We start from the raw sequence: 16,623 nt of genomic DNA, 5'->3' as shown, positions 1-16,623 counted from the left end.
ATTAAAAGATTTAAAAAGAAAGCAAGTGTTTCAAGTCAGCAGACAGTAAGCGGTACAAGACAGATAAGAAGGAAGTGTTAAAAGCCAAATAAACAGCAGCTGGAACAAATCCAATGAACTTTAAGTAATAGTAAGCAACAGCAAGATGTACAGTGTGCAGCAATGTGTAAATGATTCACTTGAGAGTGTTCAAAATTACATTGATTATGGTGTAAACATCCTGAGATGGGCAAAAGATAATATCAGTACTATTTAAAACGCTATTGACCTTTACCCAAACATATATGTAGTATATTTGAGTTGAGGTCCTTGCATTACCCAAACATTCAACAACAAACGAACCATCCATCAAAGCAATCACCCATCCGACCACCAAATGAATACACCAGCCAATTAAACAACCAGTACACCAATCAGACAAACAGTAATCTCCCAACCATCCAATCAACTACCAATACCACAACTAAAACTGCCCATTCTGTAACCCCCTAACCAGTCAACTAAAGCTGGCCGATCAATGAAACATTGACTTTTAACTCATTCTTTTTGCAAATGTGTTTTGACTGAGTTTTAAATACATACATAAGAGTATTTATTCACTTAATATTAATTCAGCATTCTCAGTCCTGTATGATCCACAAGTGTCTGTCACAAGACAGATACTTCAGTATCAAGTCTACACCACAATTCATAAAACATGACAGTACTTATTTTCTAGAACAAAACCTAAAATACTGCTGCTGTCAAACTGAAGATTGTGGACATGTGGACAAGAAAACCCCATCAGATGTCATGTATGTACAGATATTTAATGACTAAATCACTGATGCTGGACCAGTTTTAGACAACCAAAAAAAAAAAAAAAACTGAAGTCAAACAGTGTCCCATGTGGAACAAATGGAGGAAACACCTCAAAGTTAACTCAGCAGTTCAAACAAAGAACATCCAGAGTGTTGAGAAGTGTACAATTTCAGTGGTATTGGCACCAACTGCCAAAGTTATGGTATCATAACATCCATAATAGATATGTAAATAACATACTCAGGCAGTGTCCACTTAGTACATACAATTCATAGAATGACTTGAGCATTTCCCCTCATCAAAACAAATATCCAGTATATTTAAGTTGAGATATTCCATTCTCTACCACTTCACTAACAAAGCAAGCGTCCATCAAAATAAGCAACCATGAACCACCAAATCAGCATACCAGCCACTAATCTATCAACTAATCAACTCACGAAAAGTAATCACTATAAGCAACTTTAACTGATTTTCCAGGCAAAAGTGTTTTTACAGAATTTTGATTTTGTAAATGTGAATATTCCCTAGTTTTCCGAGACCCATGTGATTGTAAATCAAAGACTGATTGGCCAAAACAAACATTTCAAGACTTCCAGCTGGGTTTTGGGAAGCTGCGATTGCCATTTTCATTATTTTCTCACAAAGTAATAATTGTTTATAGTAACAACTGATAGATTATTCAAGAAAATGAGCTCAACCAGACAAGCAAGCAATCAACTACCCAACCATTCGACTAACCAGTCTAGCAGTCTTTTATCCAATGAAACAAACAGTTAAAACACAGAATAATCCAACCAGTAAACCCAAACACTTGGAGGTTGATGAACTGGTTTGTTCTTTGGGTTGCTGTTTTGGCAGTTAGATGGTTAGCTCTACCACCAACCAGTAAACCAGACCATCCATCTCACCAAACCACCATTCCTGATGATTCACTGCAGTGACAAAACTGTTTTCTTTTGTCATACTCCTTAACCACGGTAAGCTGTTTTTTCTGAAACAGCGGTAATTAACTGTCGGCTTTTATCTGCACTAATTGTTCTCCCTGTTTAAATAATTGATCAAAAATCAGTGACAAATCTGCTGTCTGGAGACAAACACACATTAGACTGTGCCTCTCAACCACAGACAATGAGAGGGGCGATACTGCACGCGAAAATAAGAATATGAGCGGGTGAGACACACACAATGTGATGTGATTTTTATAGGGCCGCAGACGCGATCTGGAAGACAGCACATCTGTAAAAGTCTAAGTTCCATCCCTCCCTCTGGATTTCACTACCTCCTGTCACCAGACTCCTCCACTGCTGCTCTTTTCTTCTCACTCTGCCTTTATTTTGTTCTCCATTCAGCAGCTAGCCTGTGGTTTTTACAGGATTCACATTAATTTGTTAACTAGGCCACCGGAATCACAGGGGCAGAAGAGCACAACACATGTCGGACAGGAGAAATGAAGCAACACATATAAAGAAATAACAAAGCAAGTGCGTAAAAGCTGGCTGCTGCCTCACTGAGTCAGAAAGTTGATACAGACGAGAAAGTTTTCACTCCTCACGTACACTCAGCCTAATCAATGGTCATACATGAATCCATCAAAAAGTGAGAAACAAACATATTCATACAGTCATGCAGGGGCACATAAGTATGCTGACACACACACAGTGAGAGTGCTTCCTGCTGCTGTCTGGCAGCCTACAGTGGAGTTTGTGGTTTGCTCCTGAATCGCTGTGGTCGGAGCCTCACCGGGTGTGGATCAGGTTAGCCGCTCGGCCGTTGCCAACACGCACACAGGCAGCTGCCAGGCCCCACAAACACACCAAGAAACCGGGCTACTCAGAAGAACCCAGTGATGGAGGTAATTGGAGAATGCATGATAGTTCTAGCAGAGAATGGCCAAACCACAGCTTCAGTCCGCAGAGCTGCACTGTGAATGCAAAGTAGTCTGAGGGTGCTCTGATGTTTCGATTAGTCTGCTAAGATTCTTCACGGGATGTAAAATAGGCATCAACTGATTATCGACCTGGCCATTACTGGATCCAGTGTTCGGCATTTTTCCAATTATGAGTGCTGTGATTCGGAATAAAATACATTAATGTAGGAATGTGCTTCCTTGGCTCTGATGTAGTCAACCGCTCTCCAACTCTAGCCACCATTCTGTGCTCTTCAGTAATGTCCCGCCCACAGCGCTATCTGATTGGTTACATGGCATGAGTACTAGCCAATCAACACTGAACAAGACTTAGACTTTAGACTTAGATAACTTTATTAATCCCTGGAGGAAATTTAGGCTGTTAGAGCAGCATGGATATTCAATACAGGGGTAAACAAAAAGACAGCACAGAATATTAGGGTAAAAAGTGAAGGTAAAATTAAATTAAATTAAAATAAAGCAAAATAAGATAATACAAAATACAATACAAAAAATCAAGAGAAGATGTGGTCTACTCACATGGTAAATTCAGAAATATTCACATTTAATTAGTCAACAACAGAGTATGTTCCCCGCTAGTCATATTCACCATTTAATTGAACCCTGGACCCGTTTTTCTTTGCTCTCTCGATTTTAAATTACTGACAAATTAACTGAAACTTTCCTACATTTTTTCACCTCAAAAGCATTTAATTCTTTTAATGTTAAATCTACAGAAATGTCGAGGATGTATTGAGTTTACATAAAATGGGAAACAGGGGACAATGCAAAAATGACACCCTGTATCTGATATGAGTCTGTTTCAAATAAATGCCAATTTCCTTCTGCCAGTGAGGAAACGAAGGACAAGATAAAGGACAGTCAAACATAATGAGGTATAATATCTAACCAGGGAAAATTTACATGGATCATTCCAGAATTGGAGGACATTTTTCATCCCAGCCATCAAATTTCAAATAATGCATGTACAAAATACTAAAACATGTAGTTGTTTTTGTTAATGTACTTATCCGGAGATCAAATCTATAAAAAATAATAATAATAATAATAATAATAATAATTAACTGAAAAGAATGTTGAAAATACTTTTAAAATACCAAATAAGCTTGGAGTCCCCCCTAAAATGCTATTTTTTTCTCTTGTCCCACCCTAATGACCAAATTGAATCTCAAATAAAACAGTTAAAATTAAGTTTAAATCTCCTTTGTTGGTATTAATTTTTTCATTGATGTCTTGTAATTGTGGGGACATTTTTTTCAATCAACATAATATTTTAAATAATAATTATTATTATGCATGCAACCCCGTTTGCACAACCTTTTTAGCTGGTAGAAGAAGAAGAAAACAGATTTTCACAACATTGTCTGCCTTGACTGAATGTCTCGCTCCACCTCATGCAACCCTGTTAAGCATTATTAGGATAAGACAAATTATTTTTGCCTTTTTCTTTACTTTTTTAAATAAGTAAGTTTGTCCTCTTGGTCAGTAGAAACAGTGAGTTAAATATCGAGCTTCTACTGCTGAGAAAAAAGCTAACATTAGCATGGATTTGCAACCCTGTTACTGAGAGAAAACAACAAAAAATTTTTAAAGGATTTTTTTTTATCATTGATGTGTAAGCTGAGCCAATCAAGCCTTTGATAGTTTATTACCTATTATTAATGAAAATGTAGCAGAAAATTATAAAAGAAAAAACATAGACCTTATTTTTCAAAAAATTTGAAGTCCAAATGTCCTCCAATTCTAGAATGACCCACATAATCTATTTTGTGTCTCTAGAGGGAGCTGTCTAAGGTAAATCTCAGATGGGCCTGAAGCAGAAAATCTATTACAAACTGAAGGGACTGAAGCTGATCAGACAAAACAATATAATCCGCTGTGTTATGGTGTAAACACGATGTGAGGAAGACCTATGAAGGGCCTTCCTTTCTGTTCTGGACTTTGTTAGCTTCAGCTGGGTGGTTTGTCGGGTGGGTGGGTGACTTGAGGCTGAAAATCAATACATCCCTGGTGGAAACTGAATGGAGAAGTAACATATAGAAACACCAGAGTGGTCCGAACACACTTCATTACAACACGAGAGCCATTTTGCACCAGTAAACCAATATCGAACGCTTTTATTTCTATGCTGTCTGTGAGAGTTCTTTGAAGAGGAATCCATTAGCTGCTGGTAGGGGCAATTTTCTTGTTAAAAAAATGCAATACTCATTTTCTCTGCTTCGTAGGAGAGCTTTTCCTGAGAAAAACCTCCCAAACATGAGGTGTGTAAGGCAGAAAAAAGTAAAAGCTTGACTATTATGACTCAATGTTGAAACTACAGCGCTGTAGCAATCAACAGAGTGGATAAATGAGTGGAAGCCTGAGCACAAAGAAGGGTTTTTCTCTGTGTTTAACAGCTTAAACAAAGCTCCTCATTAAGACCAGACCACATACTGAGTCGTCTACTCACACCTTGCTGCAGTCTGAGCTCTGCCTCGGCCTCACTCCCTTTAACCAGCTCTCTCTTCCACCGTCTCTTTCTGATTGTCACTTCTGGTATTCATCAATAATCGGCACTTTCAGCGTGGCGGCGGCTGAATCACTGAATTTCACGCGCATACTGTATAGTGTGTCAGGTTTTTGGTGTTTGTCTTTGCCAGTAAACTGATCTATCACTGTTTTCAGTGAATCAGCGTTTGGTTCGGGTTCAGCACATTATGCTGAGAGAACCGTCACCTACTTCAAACAACCTTGGTGCCTGTGAGCGTGTGTTGACTGTGTATACAACAGATGTCAGTTGGATTTATAACACACACAGTAGGCCTGCACGATATGGAGCACAAAACATCACCGCAATTATTCTGGTAAACATTGCAACTGATATTTGGATAGGGATATGATAAACGCTCACTCATTTCCTTCAGTCGGAGCCAAGACCAAAGGCTCGGTGACTAACGGTAATAAATCCCTACTAACTAACATTAAATTCTGAATGTAACAAAGATTTTCAAGGCCGGTAACAAAGCCCTACTCCCACATGCACACGCCTACATAAATACCAGCCACAGCGCTGCATGTTTTTTGACTGTAGCTGGGCTCTCATTAGAGTTCTTTGGTTTGCAGTTATGTAAGTTTTCAATCCACCACTTAGTTTTCATCATAAAAGAGGATGCGCAAAGTGAGACGGAGAGGTTCACACTCATGCTGTCCAACAGTTAAGCAGATGTAACAGTTCTGAGAGAGGTGTCATAGGAAACATATTCCATGTACCCATTATCCTTCTTGACTCTCAACTTCACAGTGATTTCCTGCGTTTCCCAGAATGCCCTTTGTTCACCTGCAGAGAATAAATCTGAGTACTTGGCCTGTAAGAGAGAGAAATGGAACAATAATACCATTTTTTAGGTAGAAAAAGCAAACCCCACTATAAGACTGCATTGTATTCAGGTGATGTGAAATTGATTTATCTGTTAGTTGTCAACTATTAAATTATATACCAGCCATTTGGATAATGATTAAATCAATATGAGTATTTATTCAAGTAAAAAAGTTAATATTCTCTAATTTCAGCTTTATACATTGTGAATATGTTCTTCTTTCTTTTCTCCTCTATTACAGCAAAATGCAAATGGTTGGGTTGCACACAAAAACACAGCATTGGAGGATGTCGTCTTGGGCTTACAGTAGCAGTGACGGATTTTTTTCACTGTTTTCTGACATCACTTAATCGAGAAAGTACTTGACAGATTATTCATCAGTGGAAATAATGATTTGTTCCAGCCCTACTCTGCATCTTCTGAGATGGATTCCCACTTGTGTGATGCTCCAGCAGTGCAAAATGTTTTAACAGAGCTAAACTTAAAAAGTTTGGTCGATTTCTAAACATTAAAGTTCCATCAGTCTGTTACAACAAAATATTGCACATAATGACAAACTCACAATTATCACCCAACTCTGCAGACCTTTTTAGAATCATGGAGTATTTTAGCCTCTTTCGGCTCATTGTTTTCCAGTACAGCACTTACTATATCTGATTTTGGCTTACTCTCTCTTCTCTCATCAACCTCACTTCCATCAACACCGCACACCTCTTTTTTTTTTTTTAGAAAACAACCTCTGATCCCACTGCATGCTACCAGCCCACCACTACACAGCTGAAGTTAGCAACTAGCTGGTGAACATAGTGGTGAATTTAGCTATATATTAGCCTGAGGAATCGGTGACACACAAAAAGAGAGAATTAATTTTTAATTTACACTACTGTTCAGAAGTTTGGAGTCACTTAGAAATGTCCTTATATTTGAAAGAATTTTTTTTTTTTCAATGAAGATAACATTAAATTAATCTGAAATACAGTCTAGACTTTGTTAATGTGGTAAATAACTATTCTAGCTGGAAACGGCTGATTTTTAGTGGAATATCTCCATAGGGGTACAGAGGAACATTTCCAGCAACCATCACTCCTGTGTTCTAATGCTACATTGTGTTAGTTAATGGTGTTGAAAGGCTAATTGATGGTTATTAAACCCTTGTGCAATTATGTTAGCACATGAATAAAAGTGTGATTTTTCATGGAAAACATGAAATTGTCTGGGTGACCTCAAACTTTTGAACGGTAGTGTATATTTAACGGAAATGCATACCAATATTACTCAGTGTCGTATGACTAAATATTTGGCTTATGCTGCTGCGCCAAATGGCCACAAAATGAATGAAAGCAGCTTGAAATTCTAATTAGTCTGATTTATCTACACAGCAGGATTAGAATGAATACACCACCAAACATGAAGATGAGCTGTGCTGTACATCCAACATCATTCATTTATTTTTCCCAGAAAGAATTTTTGATGGGTTTAGGTTGTAATTCCTCAAGCAAAATAGAGATTTTTATATATCAAATGGTCAGAAATATCAGGAAAATGCATAGATTTCTTCCAAACTTTACTGTATGCGGATCGATCATGCATAGACATCCCCACAGGCCTAATGCTAAGCAAGAAAATACCAAGGATGGTCACAGAATATCAAGCATGAAGAAACCAGCACGCAACAAAACTCAAACTGGAATGTATTAATGCTAACTGTTTTAAACAAGAAAAGCACTCAGAGAGTGCAGTAGTCTGCCAAGGCTGCTCAGTCGTATTATTTCCAATGACTGAAATCTTGAAAAGATTTGTGGCAGAAATCACGACACCATAGAATGTGGCAATGTAATATAGCTGTACCCACAAACAAAGTGACCTTGCTCTGAGCAAACACTCGGAAACACCCCCACAATTTAATCAATTGTTCCTTGTATCATTTCCGAAGTCCCAACAAGTCAGCAGCGATGGATTTGCAGTAAGATCGAATCATGTGATCATCAGCAGGCAGGACGTAGTGTTCACTTGTTGTCATAGCTGCAGTGATGCTGTGTCGCTATCTTGCAATGATCCAGAAATCTTTAACAAATCCATGGATCCAGACTATAAGCTGCATCACTGCCAAAATCTAATTAGTTGGTCCTTGTGTCATTTCTGACTTTCCCTGAAAATTTCATCCATATCTATTATTCCGTTTTTGAGTAATGTTGCTGACAGACAGATAAACAGACAGACAAACCAACACTGATCGCTGATTCTTTGGTGGAGTAACAACATTCAGTTATAACATCTCTAAGCGATTTGTTTCAACCCCGCAGTCACTGACCAATTACACATTTTCCTCACAATTATGTATTCTAATTAGTCATGCAGGGCTTCTTCTGTCTGGACAACCGTGCACGAACACCGCCCGCACACACATCCGTTGGGCAAGTTGTGTTTTACATAAAAAACCTCCTTTTAAAAATTTACGTTAGGCATATGTTAAATTCACCAGTTAAACTTTAATATGATCATGAGTGAAGATCTGAATCTACACAGAAATACACAATCAAACACACCCACACATCCCATGCGGGAAGCACTTTACATGCAAAATACATTCAAGTCACATCACATGCTCAGCGAGACACATGAATCACAGCCTAAAGACCCTCCCCACACACACACACACACACACACACACACACACAGACACACACACACACACACACACACACACACACACACACACACACACACACACACACACACAAAAAAGGCTATACATTGTTAATGAATCCTTCATTAAATATAGTCTTTCAGTACATCAGCAGAGTTCATGTCAGCCTCTGGGTGAGTTAAAAAGAACATGCATTTTCAGTTCACATATAGTTTGAAGCCACATAATCCTACACACCTAAAATGAAACTTCTAATAGAATTCACAACAAGGATCAAACTGCACGAAGTTGGGAACGCCAGGAATTCTCAGAGGAACCAGGAGAGGGGGGATGGAGTGTAGGAGGAGAAAGAGAAAATATGAAAGAAGTTTTTTGGCGGGTGCAGGCCTACTTTTTCACCTCTTAAAAAATGCTCTCTGAAATCCCACTCGGCTCTCCAGCTGAGCCTTGTTTTTTTTTTTTTCTTCTTTTTTCCCCCTCTTGTGCTTTTTCTTTTTTTCTTCTGCTTCTCCTCCATCCTCGACTGGTTTTGGAGGTCGTCAAAGATGGCACACACACCCCTCCTCGCTCTCCAGCCAACGTGAAGGCTTTTAGCTCCAGAAGAGGGAAAAAAGCAACGGGTCCAAAAGAAAAGAGAAGCCTGAGAAGATGAAGAGGAGGAGGTGGAGGAAGAGGGGTGAGGGGAGAGTAGGCGGCAGGGAGGGCAGGAGACATTTTCTGCTGATTAAGTAAGCATTCGCTTCGGCTTCCATTATTTGACAGACGCATCAGAGCGACGAGCAACAAATGAGAAAGCCCTGCTCTGCAGATATAGGCGGCGAGAGAGCGAAACAGAAGGACAAAACAAATCAGTAGCATATTTCGCCACAATCCCTCCACTCCCTCGAGTGCGAGTGGTTTATCAGTCTTCCAATTATGCTATTTCAAAGCGATGACAAACACCTAGCCGGGCCAGGTGTCCTCCCTCACTGTTCTGGGCTGTGTAATCCTCTGCTTAAATCAGTGTGAGCAAAGGATAGAGAGCACTGGATGGGTTCCCAAACTCCCCTCCTCCTCCTCCTCCGTCTTGGCACGACATCCAGCTCCCCGCCAGAGAGGAGACACCTACGGGAGTCCTGTGGAAGTGTGTGTATGTGTTGCTTACACAACCTCACACACAAAAGCTTTATCATACACAGATTCTGCAGGAATCATTAGCAAAACCAGCAGAGGGAATTTCACACAGGCAATGTGCTGGGCAAAACATCACTCAGAGCGTGCACCCCAGGGGTCTTCAATTAGACCCTAAATACCTCAGTGAGCATCCAGGGGTCCTAATTACTTCAGACTGTTGAAAATGGCCGCGGGCTGCCTGAGGCCGAGGGCTTACCAAGATATGCCTGTTTAGAATAGATTCTGGCCCTGAGATCAGTCGGGCTTTCCTGTGTTGTTGGTCTACAGCGTCAGACAGAGGAAGCAGTCTCTGTGCATCAGAGCTGGCTGCTGCTGCTGCTGCTGCTGCTGCTGCTGCTGCTGCTGCTGCTGCTGCTGCTGCTGCTGCTGCTGCTGCTGCTGCTGCTGGTGTGCTGTGGATGTATTTATAGCGGGAGAGAGAGCGACTACTGCAGGATTAATTCTCGAACCAGAGAGCAGAGAGAGAGAGACGCATTGTGGAGAGGCAGCAGCAGAGGAGGGCCACAGATCAAGAGAGGAAGAGTTAAAAATATAGCTAAAGATACATCTGCTCTCTTGGATACAAAGCTTCAGCGCACAAACACACAGGGAGCACAGAGACAGATCGATCTCAGTAACGTTACAGTGCATTACAAAAGCAGCGACCTTTTCCTAAATCGGTGCAGATACACATTAAAGGGCAAACGAGAAGACCGGGAACGACAGAGAAATGCAATCCTCGCAGCCCGAGGGACGGCTGAACACACAAACCTGTTTGGAGGAACATTCAAACATCGTTGCAAATTACCCAGCAGTCCTGTCGACGCCTTAAAATCCATACTGCATTTAAAAGCAGAGTGTGAAACTGATCAAACCACAAGAACTCATTTGATCGACAAGAATCAGCCACCATCAGGACAAAAAACAAACTTGACCAGAGTTGACCGGCGCTAAATAATCAAGCAAAACGTGCAAAACCCTTCGATTTCAGGACAAAGCATCCAGACGGCGGAACAGCCACAACTAAGTTTGCAACGTATAAGATCTGTGCAAGAGGTCTGTGACGCAGGTTTCAGTCCATCCATGTGTGACGCAGTGGGCACCACCTGCAGGTCTGCTTTATTATGCAGGATTGGGCATAAATAGGTCACAGATATAGAAGTATTGAACCATTAACCAAACCAATATGCGTGGCACTTATGCGTGGCAAAAAATGTTCAATTTAAGAGATCGTAAGAGATTGTGAGTGGCTCTGGTGGGACTCGCAGGACGTCGGATCGTTTGCGGCAGATCCGGGATTCTTTCTTTGTAATACATTAGTGACATTATGGAGCTAATTGGAATGGTTCTCCAGGAGAAAAACCAATTAGTATATTACCAGTAAATTAGCAACTATTTGGATGACTTTGAGAGCAGGTTTAGTAAAAGAAGCCAAACATTATTTGGCTCGAACTCAATTGTTATAAGTTGCTGCTTTTGTTTGTCATTAAACAGCTAGTCTTCACCAGCTTCTAAATCATGCTGACGTGTGAGCTTAGAAGATAACAGGTCCGTTGTATTAGCTGGGAACAACTTTCATTTGAATATTGGGGGTGAAAGACATTAAGAGGGAGTCTAGGGGTCCTCGAGCATATTTATTCTTTAAATTAATGTCTCTTACCTAAAACCATCTCGACTGACAAAATGCAACAAATGCATGGTTTAAATATTGAGGGGGACCTATTCTTTGCTTCATCCCTGAGTTCTACATTTGAGACATCCAGTTCCATCTTACCAATATCTTGTAAACCTGAAAACTGACAAGAAGTTGAGCATTGTAAATCCCAGTATCCCAACCAACTCATTTCCATCACAGATATAGTCTAAGAGCTCAGGGTTTAGGATCTTTCCTATCACCGAACATGCTGCCTTAATGGCGGTCTCGGAGGGGGGTCCGTGAAAAGTAAATGTTTGAGAACCCCTGACTTGGATAATAGTATCAGGGAACGCCTTCACTCCCTGAGGAGCCACTGGGGACTCATATGCCCCTGCTGCTAAAAAAGTCTATTTGTAAGACCTTTAAAGATTTGACATTTACAGACATGGAAATCAGCTGTGATCGCTGAGAGACCGAGCCAGAATAAAGAAGGAAAATAGGGATGAAAGAAGAAGGACAGAAGGAGAGGAAGAAGGGAGGGAGGAGAGGGATTGAAGGAGTAACAAGTGTGAGAAGCATCGTGCACAGCAATCCCAGGAGGGGGAGAGGAGGACGGGCTGACTGCATCTCAATTAAAACAGTGACAAATGAGGGAAAGGGAGGGGACGCCAGGATGTACAGCAACAGACAAGGCAGGAGGGATGGATGGAGGGAGGACGGAGGAGGCGTAGGAGGGAGGCAGACGGGGAAGGAAGGACCGGAGGTGATCCGAATGACATTAACACGCAGCATCTAACAGGAAAAAAACAAAGGCTGTCTGAAACGTCCAGCGAAGGAAGCGTTTATTCCCACAGTTCGCTCACATCCAGCTACCAAGACCTCACATACACTCATGCTGCCTAAACACTAAGAGAGAGAGACAGACACTGAGAGGAAAGAAAGGAATCTCTGGTGCCTCCTTTCTCCTGCTGCCATCCTCGCAGGATCAGTGCAGGTCTGTACATTTATGAATCAATAATGCACTTCAGTGGCAAGAACAATTTAATAAAGCTCTGTGACTTGATGGTCTCCACCCCTCCACTGCAAAGGAAAGGAGCTGCTCCACAAGCAGCCACTCCAGGTGTGTATCAATAAACTAATTACAACACGCAGCCCCTGTCTGTAGGCCCTGCCATGTGAGGTCAATGGATTTTCATCCCTCGCACTCGTTATTAATAATCGATCTGGAAGCCAAACACCAGCTCAGAGGAATCAGAGCAGGACGTGGGAACAGCAAAGCTGGAGTGCATGGACTGGAGGGCCGAAGCACACACACATACACTCACATGTTCAGTCAGGCGAGTGTGGATGGAGCTCCAATGGGACCAAAACACACATCTGAGTCACACAAATACATCTGACCCTTTGTTTTTGCTCAAATCAGGCCGAAGCTCAGCTGCACAACAATAGCCAGCAGTAAACACACTCACACACACATGTAAGGAAATATTTCCAACTCCCGAGGTCCACTGGAGAAGCTGCACAGCCAAGCAGGTGTTTCTTACCTGTCACAGGTGAAAGCGCGCATGTGCGCATGAGCAGACTCCTAGGTATAAAAGGATATGGGTTGCTGACCATTTTGAGACACCAGCTCCGGGGACGCGTGGTTTGTTTCAGGTAGAAGAAGACGACGGGGGCCCATTCGGGGTAGGGCAGACTCTCCCCGCCGCTCGCCGACGCCTCCTCCCCGCCTGTAGAGATCCCGTCAGGCGCCGGGGACGCCGGTTCAACCACCACCTCGCTGCGCTCCCTGCCTCCTGTCCCGAGCCCGGACAGGTCGTTGAGCCGGATGAAAGTCCTCGGCAGAGAAGAGCGACCCTCCGAGTCCCTGGCGTCGGGGACCCCGGAGAGATTTCCCCCATCCTCTGCCATCATTCACCTCCTGCAAGCAATAGGCGACCATACACAGGATTAGACACAGTGCATGTAGCTGACAGCCATGGAAATGCTCAAGTTTCTGCAGCAGCCAGAGGAGAGCGCATAATGGCCAGTGTTAATATTTAGGGAAATAGGTGCTTTTAAACCTGCTGATTTAGATTCTTGAAAGAAAAACTTTGCATCTAGTAAAAAGAAAAACACCCTGTGGCACACATGCTGACAATTAAATCTACATTTTGGAAAGCAAGCAACAGTATGGAACAGCCAGGTGGTGGAGAGGTTATTTTAGGAATATATGCGCACCCATCATCGGAAATGATTGCAAAGAATTGTTTTTAAGCAGTCCATTTGATGCAGACCTGCTTTGTTTTGATGGATTAATAACGGCTATTTAGAAAATAGAATGGAGCTCCAAAAATTCAAGAGGGGCTCGCATTCCTTTTTACCAAAAAACAAGCCAAAATCTTGCAACAATAGCTTACGATTCTTATTATTCGTTTCCAAACCTCAGCAGCATCCCTCATCCACTCACAATACATTCGTTTTCAAGTGATTTACAGCAGTTATTTACCTAAAAAAAGAGTGAAGGGAGCATCTTTCCGTTCGATTTATTACCTGTAATGGACTCGGTAGATGTGCCCAAAGCGCGCTCAGTCATCGCATGATCAGTTTTTGTCGTGGCTATGAAGTCCACACCAGCCTGAAGAAAAAAAGCGATTGGTCAGAAGGAGAGACGAGGAGGGAAGAGATAAAGAAGAGAGGGGAGCAGGGGGAGAAAGAAGAGAGGCTCTCGTGGGCTTGGTGCGTCTAGCGGACCGTATAGTTTCCAGGTGGTGCGCTGCTGCGCGGGTCCGTCTCCGCAGACGCGGTGCGCCCAGGCCCCGGTCTCCGCTGTCCAAGAAGCCTCTCCAGGGGCCTCAGCAACACTTGAAAACCATCCCCCGTTAGAAATAAACGCGCTGCAGTGAGAGTTTTGTCTACTTCACAGCGCGCCGCCTTTGTGGAAACACTGAAGCCACGCACAAACTTCTGTATGATTCCCTCCTCCTCCACAGAGCTGATGGACAAACCCTTAAAAGAGGAGAAATAAAACGGCGCTTCCTCCGCCGTTTTTCCTCATTTAAATTAAGAATCCAACACTTTTCGTTGCATCCACAGGCGTTTCTTTTCAGCGCGTATCCCGCATCAGTGTTTTAAAGATCCATGGAGATGCTGCTGCGCATCCCGTCGCTGCGCGCAAACGTGCGTCAAAGAGACAACCTTTGGTATTTTCTAAATATCACCGACACCTCCCCTCTCCATTGTTGCAAACATAAAAGACCGGACGCTCCTGCTCTCACTCTTGTCTCCTCCAGACTGTATTCGCTCGGTTCCGTCCATCAGCGAAGCTCACACAGCTGGATGGGGGGATTCTAACTTCTCACTCCCCGCCCCAAAGAGCGCCCGCTCTGCGCCAATCACGCCGTAGCCTGACTTGGAGCTCCCTCCTCACTGGGTGAGCTACACGTCGGTTTAAGTTCCACACGGGCGGGGAGGGGGTGAAACAGCTGGAATCTTAATGTCAGCTGTCAACCAATGAGAAGCAAGGGAGTGATGGCATCTAAGGAGCGTCGCAGTGTGATTGGTGCGGAGCTTTATTATGAGGAACTTTGAGGGGGAGAAAAGTTGCCACACGGTGCAATGTGACTCCAATTGAAAATACAATTGAGATGTGTGTACACTGTAAAAAAAAAAAAACAAAAAAAGTAATTCAGGGAACCACCACTTAATTAAAAACATGGCTGGAAGCTAAAAAAGAAAAAATCACCTTTTAAGTTGCAAACTTTGTTTTGATGAATTGTGTTGACATAATATTGTTGGTAATTACACCAACTATAATGCCTGTGCTAATTGATATAAAACTAAATTTAAGTTGCAGTAAGCTAATTAAATTGGCATGAAACTGAATTTTCTTCCACCTTGAGTTCAGGTCCTACAAGCCCTTAATAACTTGTGTTTATGCTACCAATCATTAAAGTAAGGGACAATTTAAAATACCATTGAATGTAAAGGAAAGACTCATTTTTTTTAACTCAACATTGTTCACTGGCTGAACATATTGTCACTAGGAGTCGTCATAACTCAAAAAGACTGATCTGATTTGTCTTGTTGTTGTTGAGCATAATGATTTGTTTTTAGAGTGTAATCGACTTGTTGCATCAGTCCAAAAGGAGCACATTTCTGGTGAAATTACAGCCACAAATCGTAATTACTTAGTATAAAATGCATTTTTGACAGTTAGGAATTGCCTAAATGTCAAATAATTTACTGTATTGTGCCAAAAAATCTGGCAAGTAAAATTATGCAGATGAATCCATCCCACAGAGTGTAATGGGGGACTCTAGATCCACACCAGGGACCCCAGAAACCTCATCTGGAAGAGAATGAGAAGTTAGCTTCCAGTCATTACTGCATTTCGTCAAAAGGAAAACTGCAATCCATCATTCTTACATAGGAAAATACAGTGTCATTTAAATAATAATGAGATTCTTTTTTTATTTATTGAGCCAGATCTGGGGACCCTTGGTCTTGGAAGACTGCTCTGACATATATGCTGGTGGCCACTAGGGGAAGATGTTTCCTCAGGCCATCTGTTTCTCTCTCTCACACACACACACTCACACACACTTACACACACTTACACAGTGTGAGAACCTACAACTGATTTTGAAAGTACCACAGCCCGAGGCACGCCGCAGTATTTAAGTGACATAGTGTCTCTGAATCACAAAGCAGCTCCCCGTTTCATATCTTTTTTTGTTTTTTGTGATTCTACAACCCCCTTGCACATGCACACACACTCTCAGCACATTATTCACTACAAAGCAGCGGCGTACTTTATTTTCATTACAGCATATGATCATTGATCTGAGAGCAGGAGCAAATCAATGAGGAGGGCCAATTTTCTTCTCATAGCATCCGTCGCAGCGAGCGCCTGTGTGCAGCAGCATGTATTAATCACCTGGACTGTTTACACATAGCTCATCATGAAAGCATAAAGACTGAGAAGCTCACGTGCACACATGACCTACAAAACACCTGCATGTGCGCACAGGATGAACAGCCAAAGAGAGGAAAAGTGCGAGCCCAACTCTTTAAGGCATCTGTCAATAAACCTTGTTTAGAGTGGTAACTTAATTGTGTA

At 42.0% G+C, this 16,623-nt stretch overlaps 1 protein-coding gene across 14 annotated transcripts in view; it reads right to left on the bottom strand.

Annotated features, from left to right (window-relative positions):
* Positions 1 to 14,898, bottom strand: part of cacna1g (calcium channel, voltage-dependent, T type, alpha 1G subunit) — a 321,585-nt gene extending 306,687 nt beyond the window's left edge. For 5 of the 14 annotated variants that reach the window (XM_055004146.1, XM_055004148.1, XM_055004149.1 and 2 more), the window contains exons 1-2: positions 14,055 to 14,891; positions 13,127 to 13,443 (exon numbers count right to left, since the gene is read on the bottom strand). In XM_055004146.1, the coding sequence (XP_054860121.1) occupies positions 13,127 to 13,436 (310 nt within the window). In that variant the 5' untranslated portion in view covers positions 13,437 to 13,443; positions 14,055 to 14,891. Of the gene's footprint in view, positions 1 to 13,126; positions 13,444 to 14,054 lie in introns of all 14 variants that reach the window. The other 9 variants (XM_055004156.1, XM_055004151.1, XM_055004152.1 and 6 more) reach the window with 6 other exon arrangements.
* Between the last annotated feature and the right edge of the window lie 1,725 nt (positions 14,899 to 16,623).

Source organism: Amphiprion ocellaris, chromosome 18, assembly GCF_022539595.1.
Source record: "Amphiprion ocellaris isolate individual 3 ecotype Okinawa chromosome 18, ASM2253959v1, whole genome shotgun sequence".
Taxonomy (NCBI): domain Eukaryota; kingdom Metazoa; phylum Chordata; class Actinopteri; family Pomacentridae; genus Amphiprion; species Amphiprion ocellaris.
Note: the sequence above shows the minus strand (reverse complement) of the source record. Positions and strands in the feature narration are given on the sequence as shown.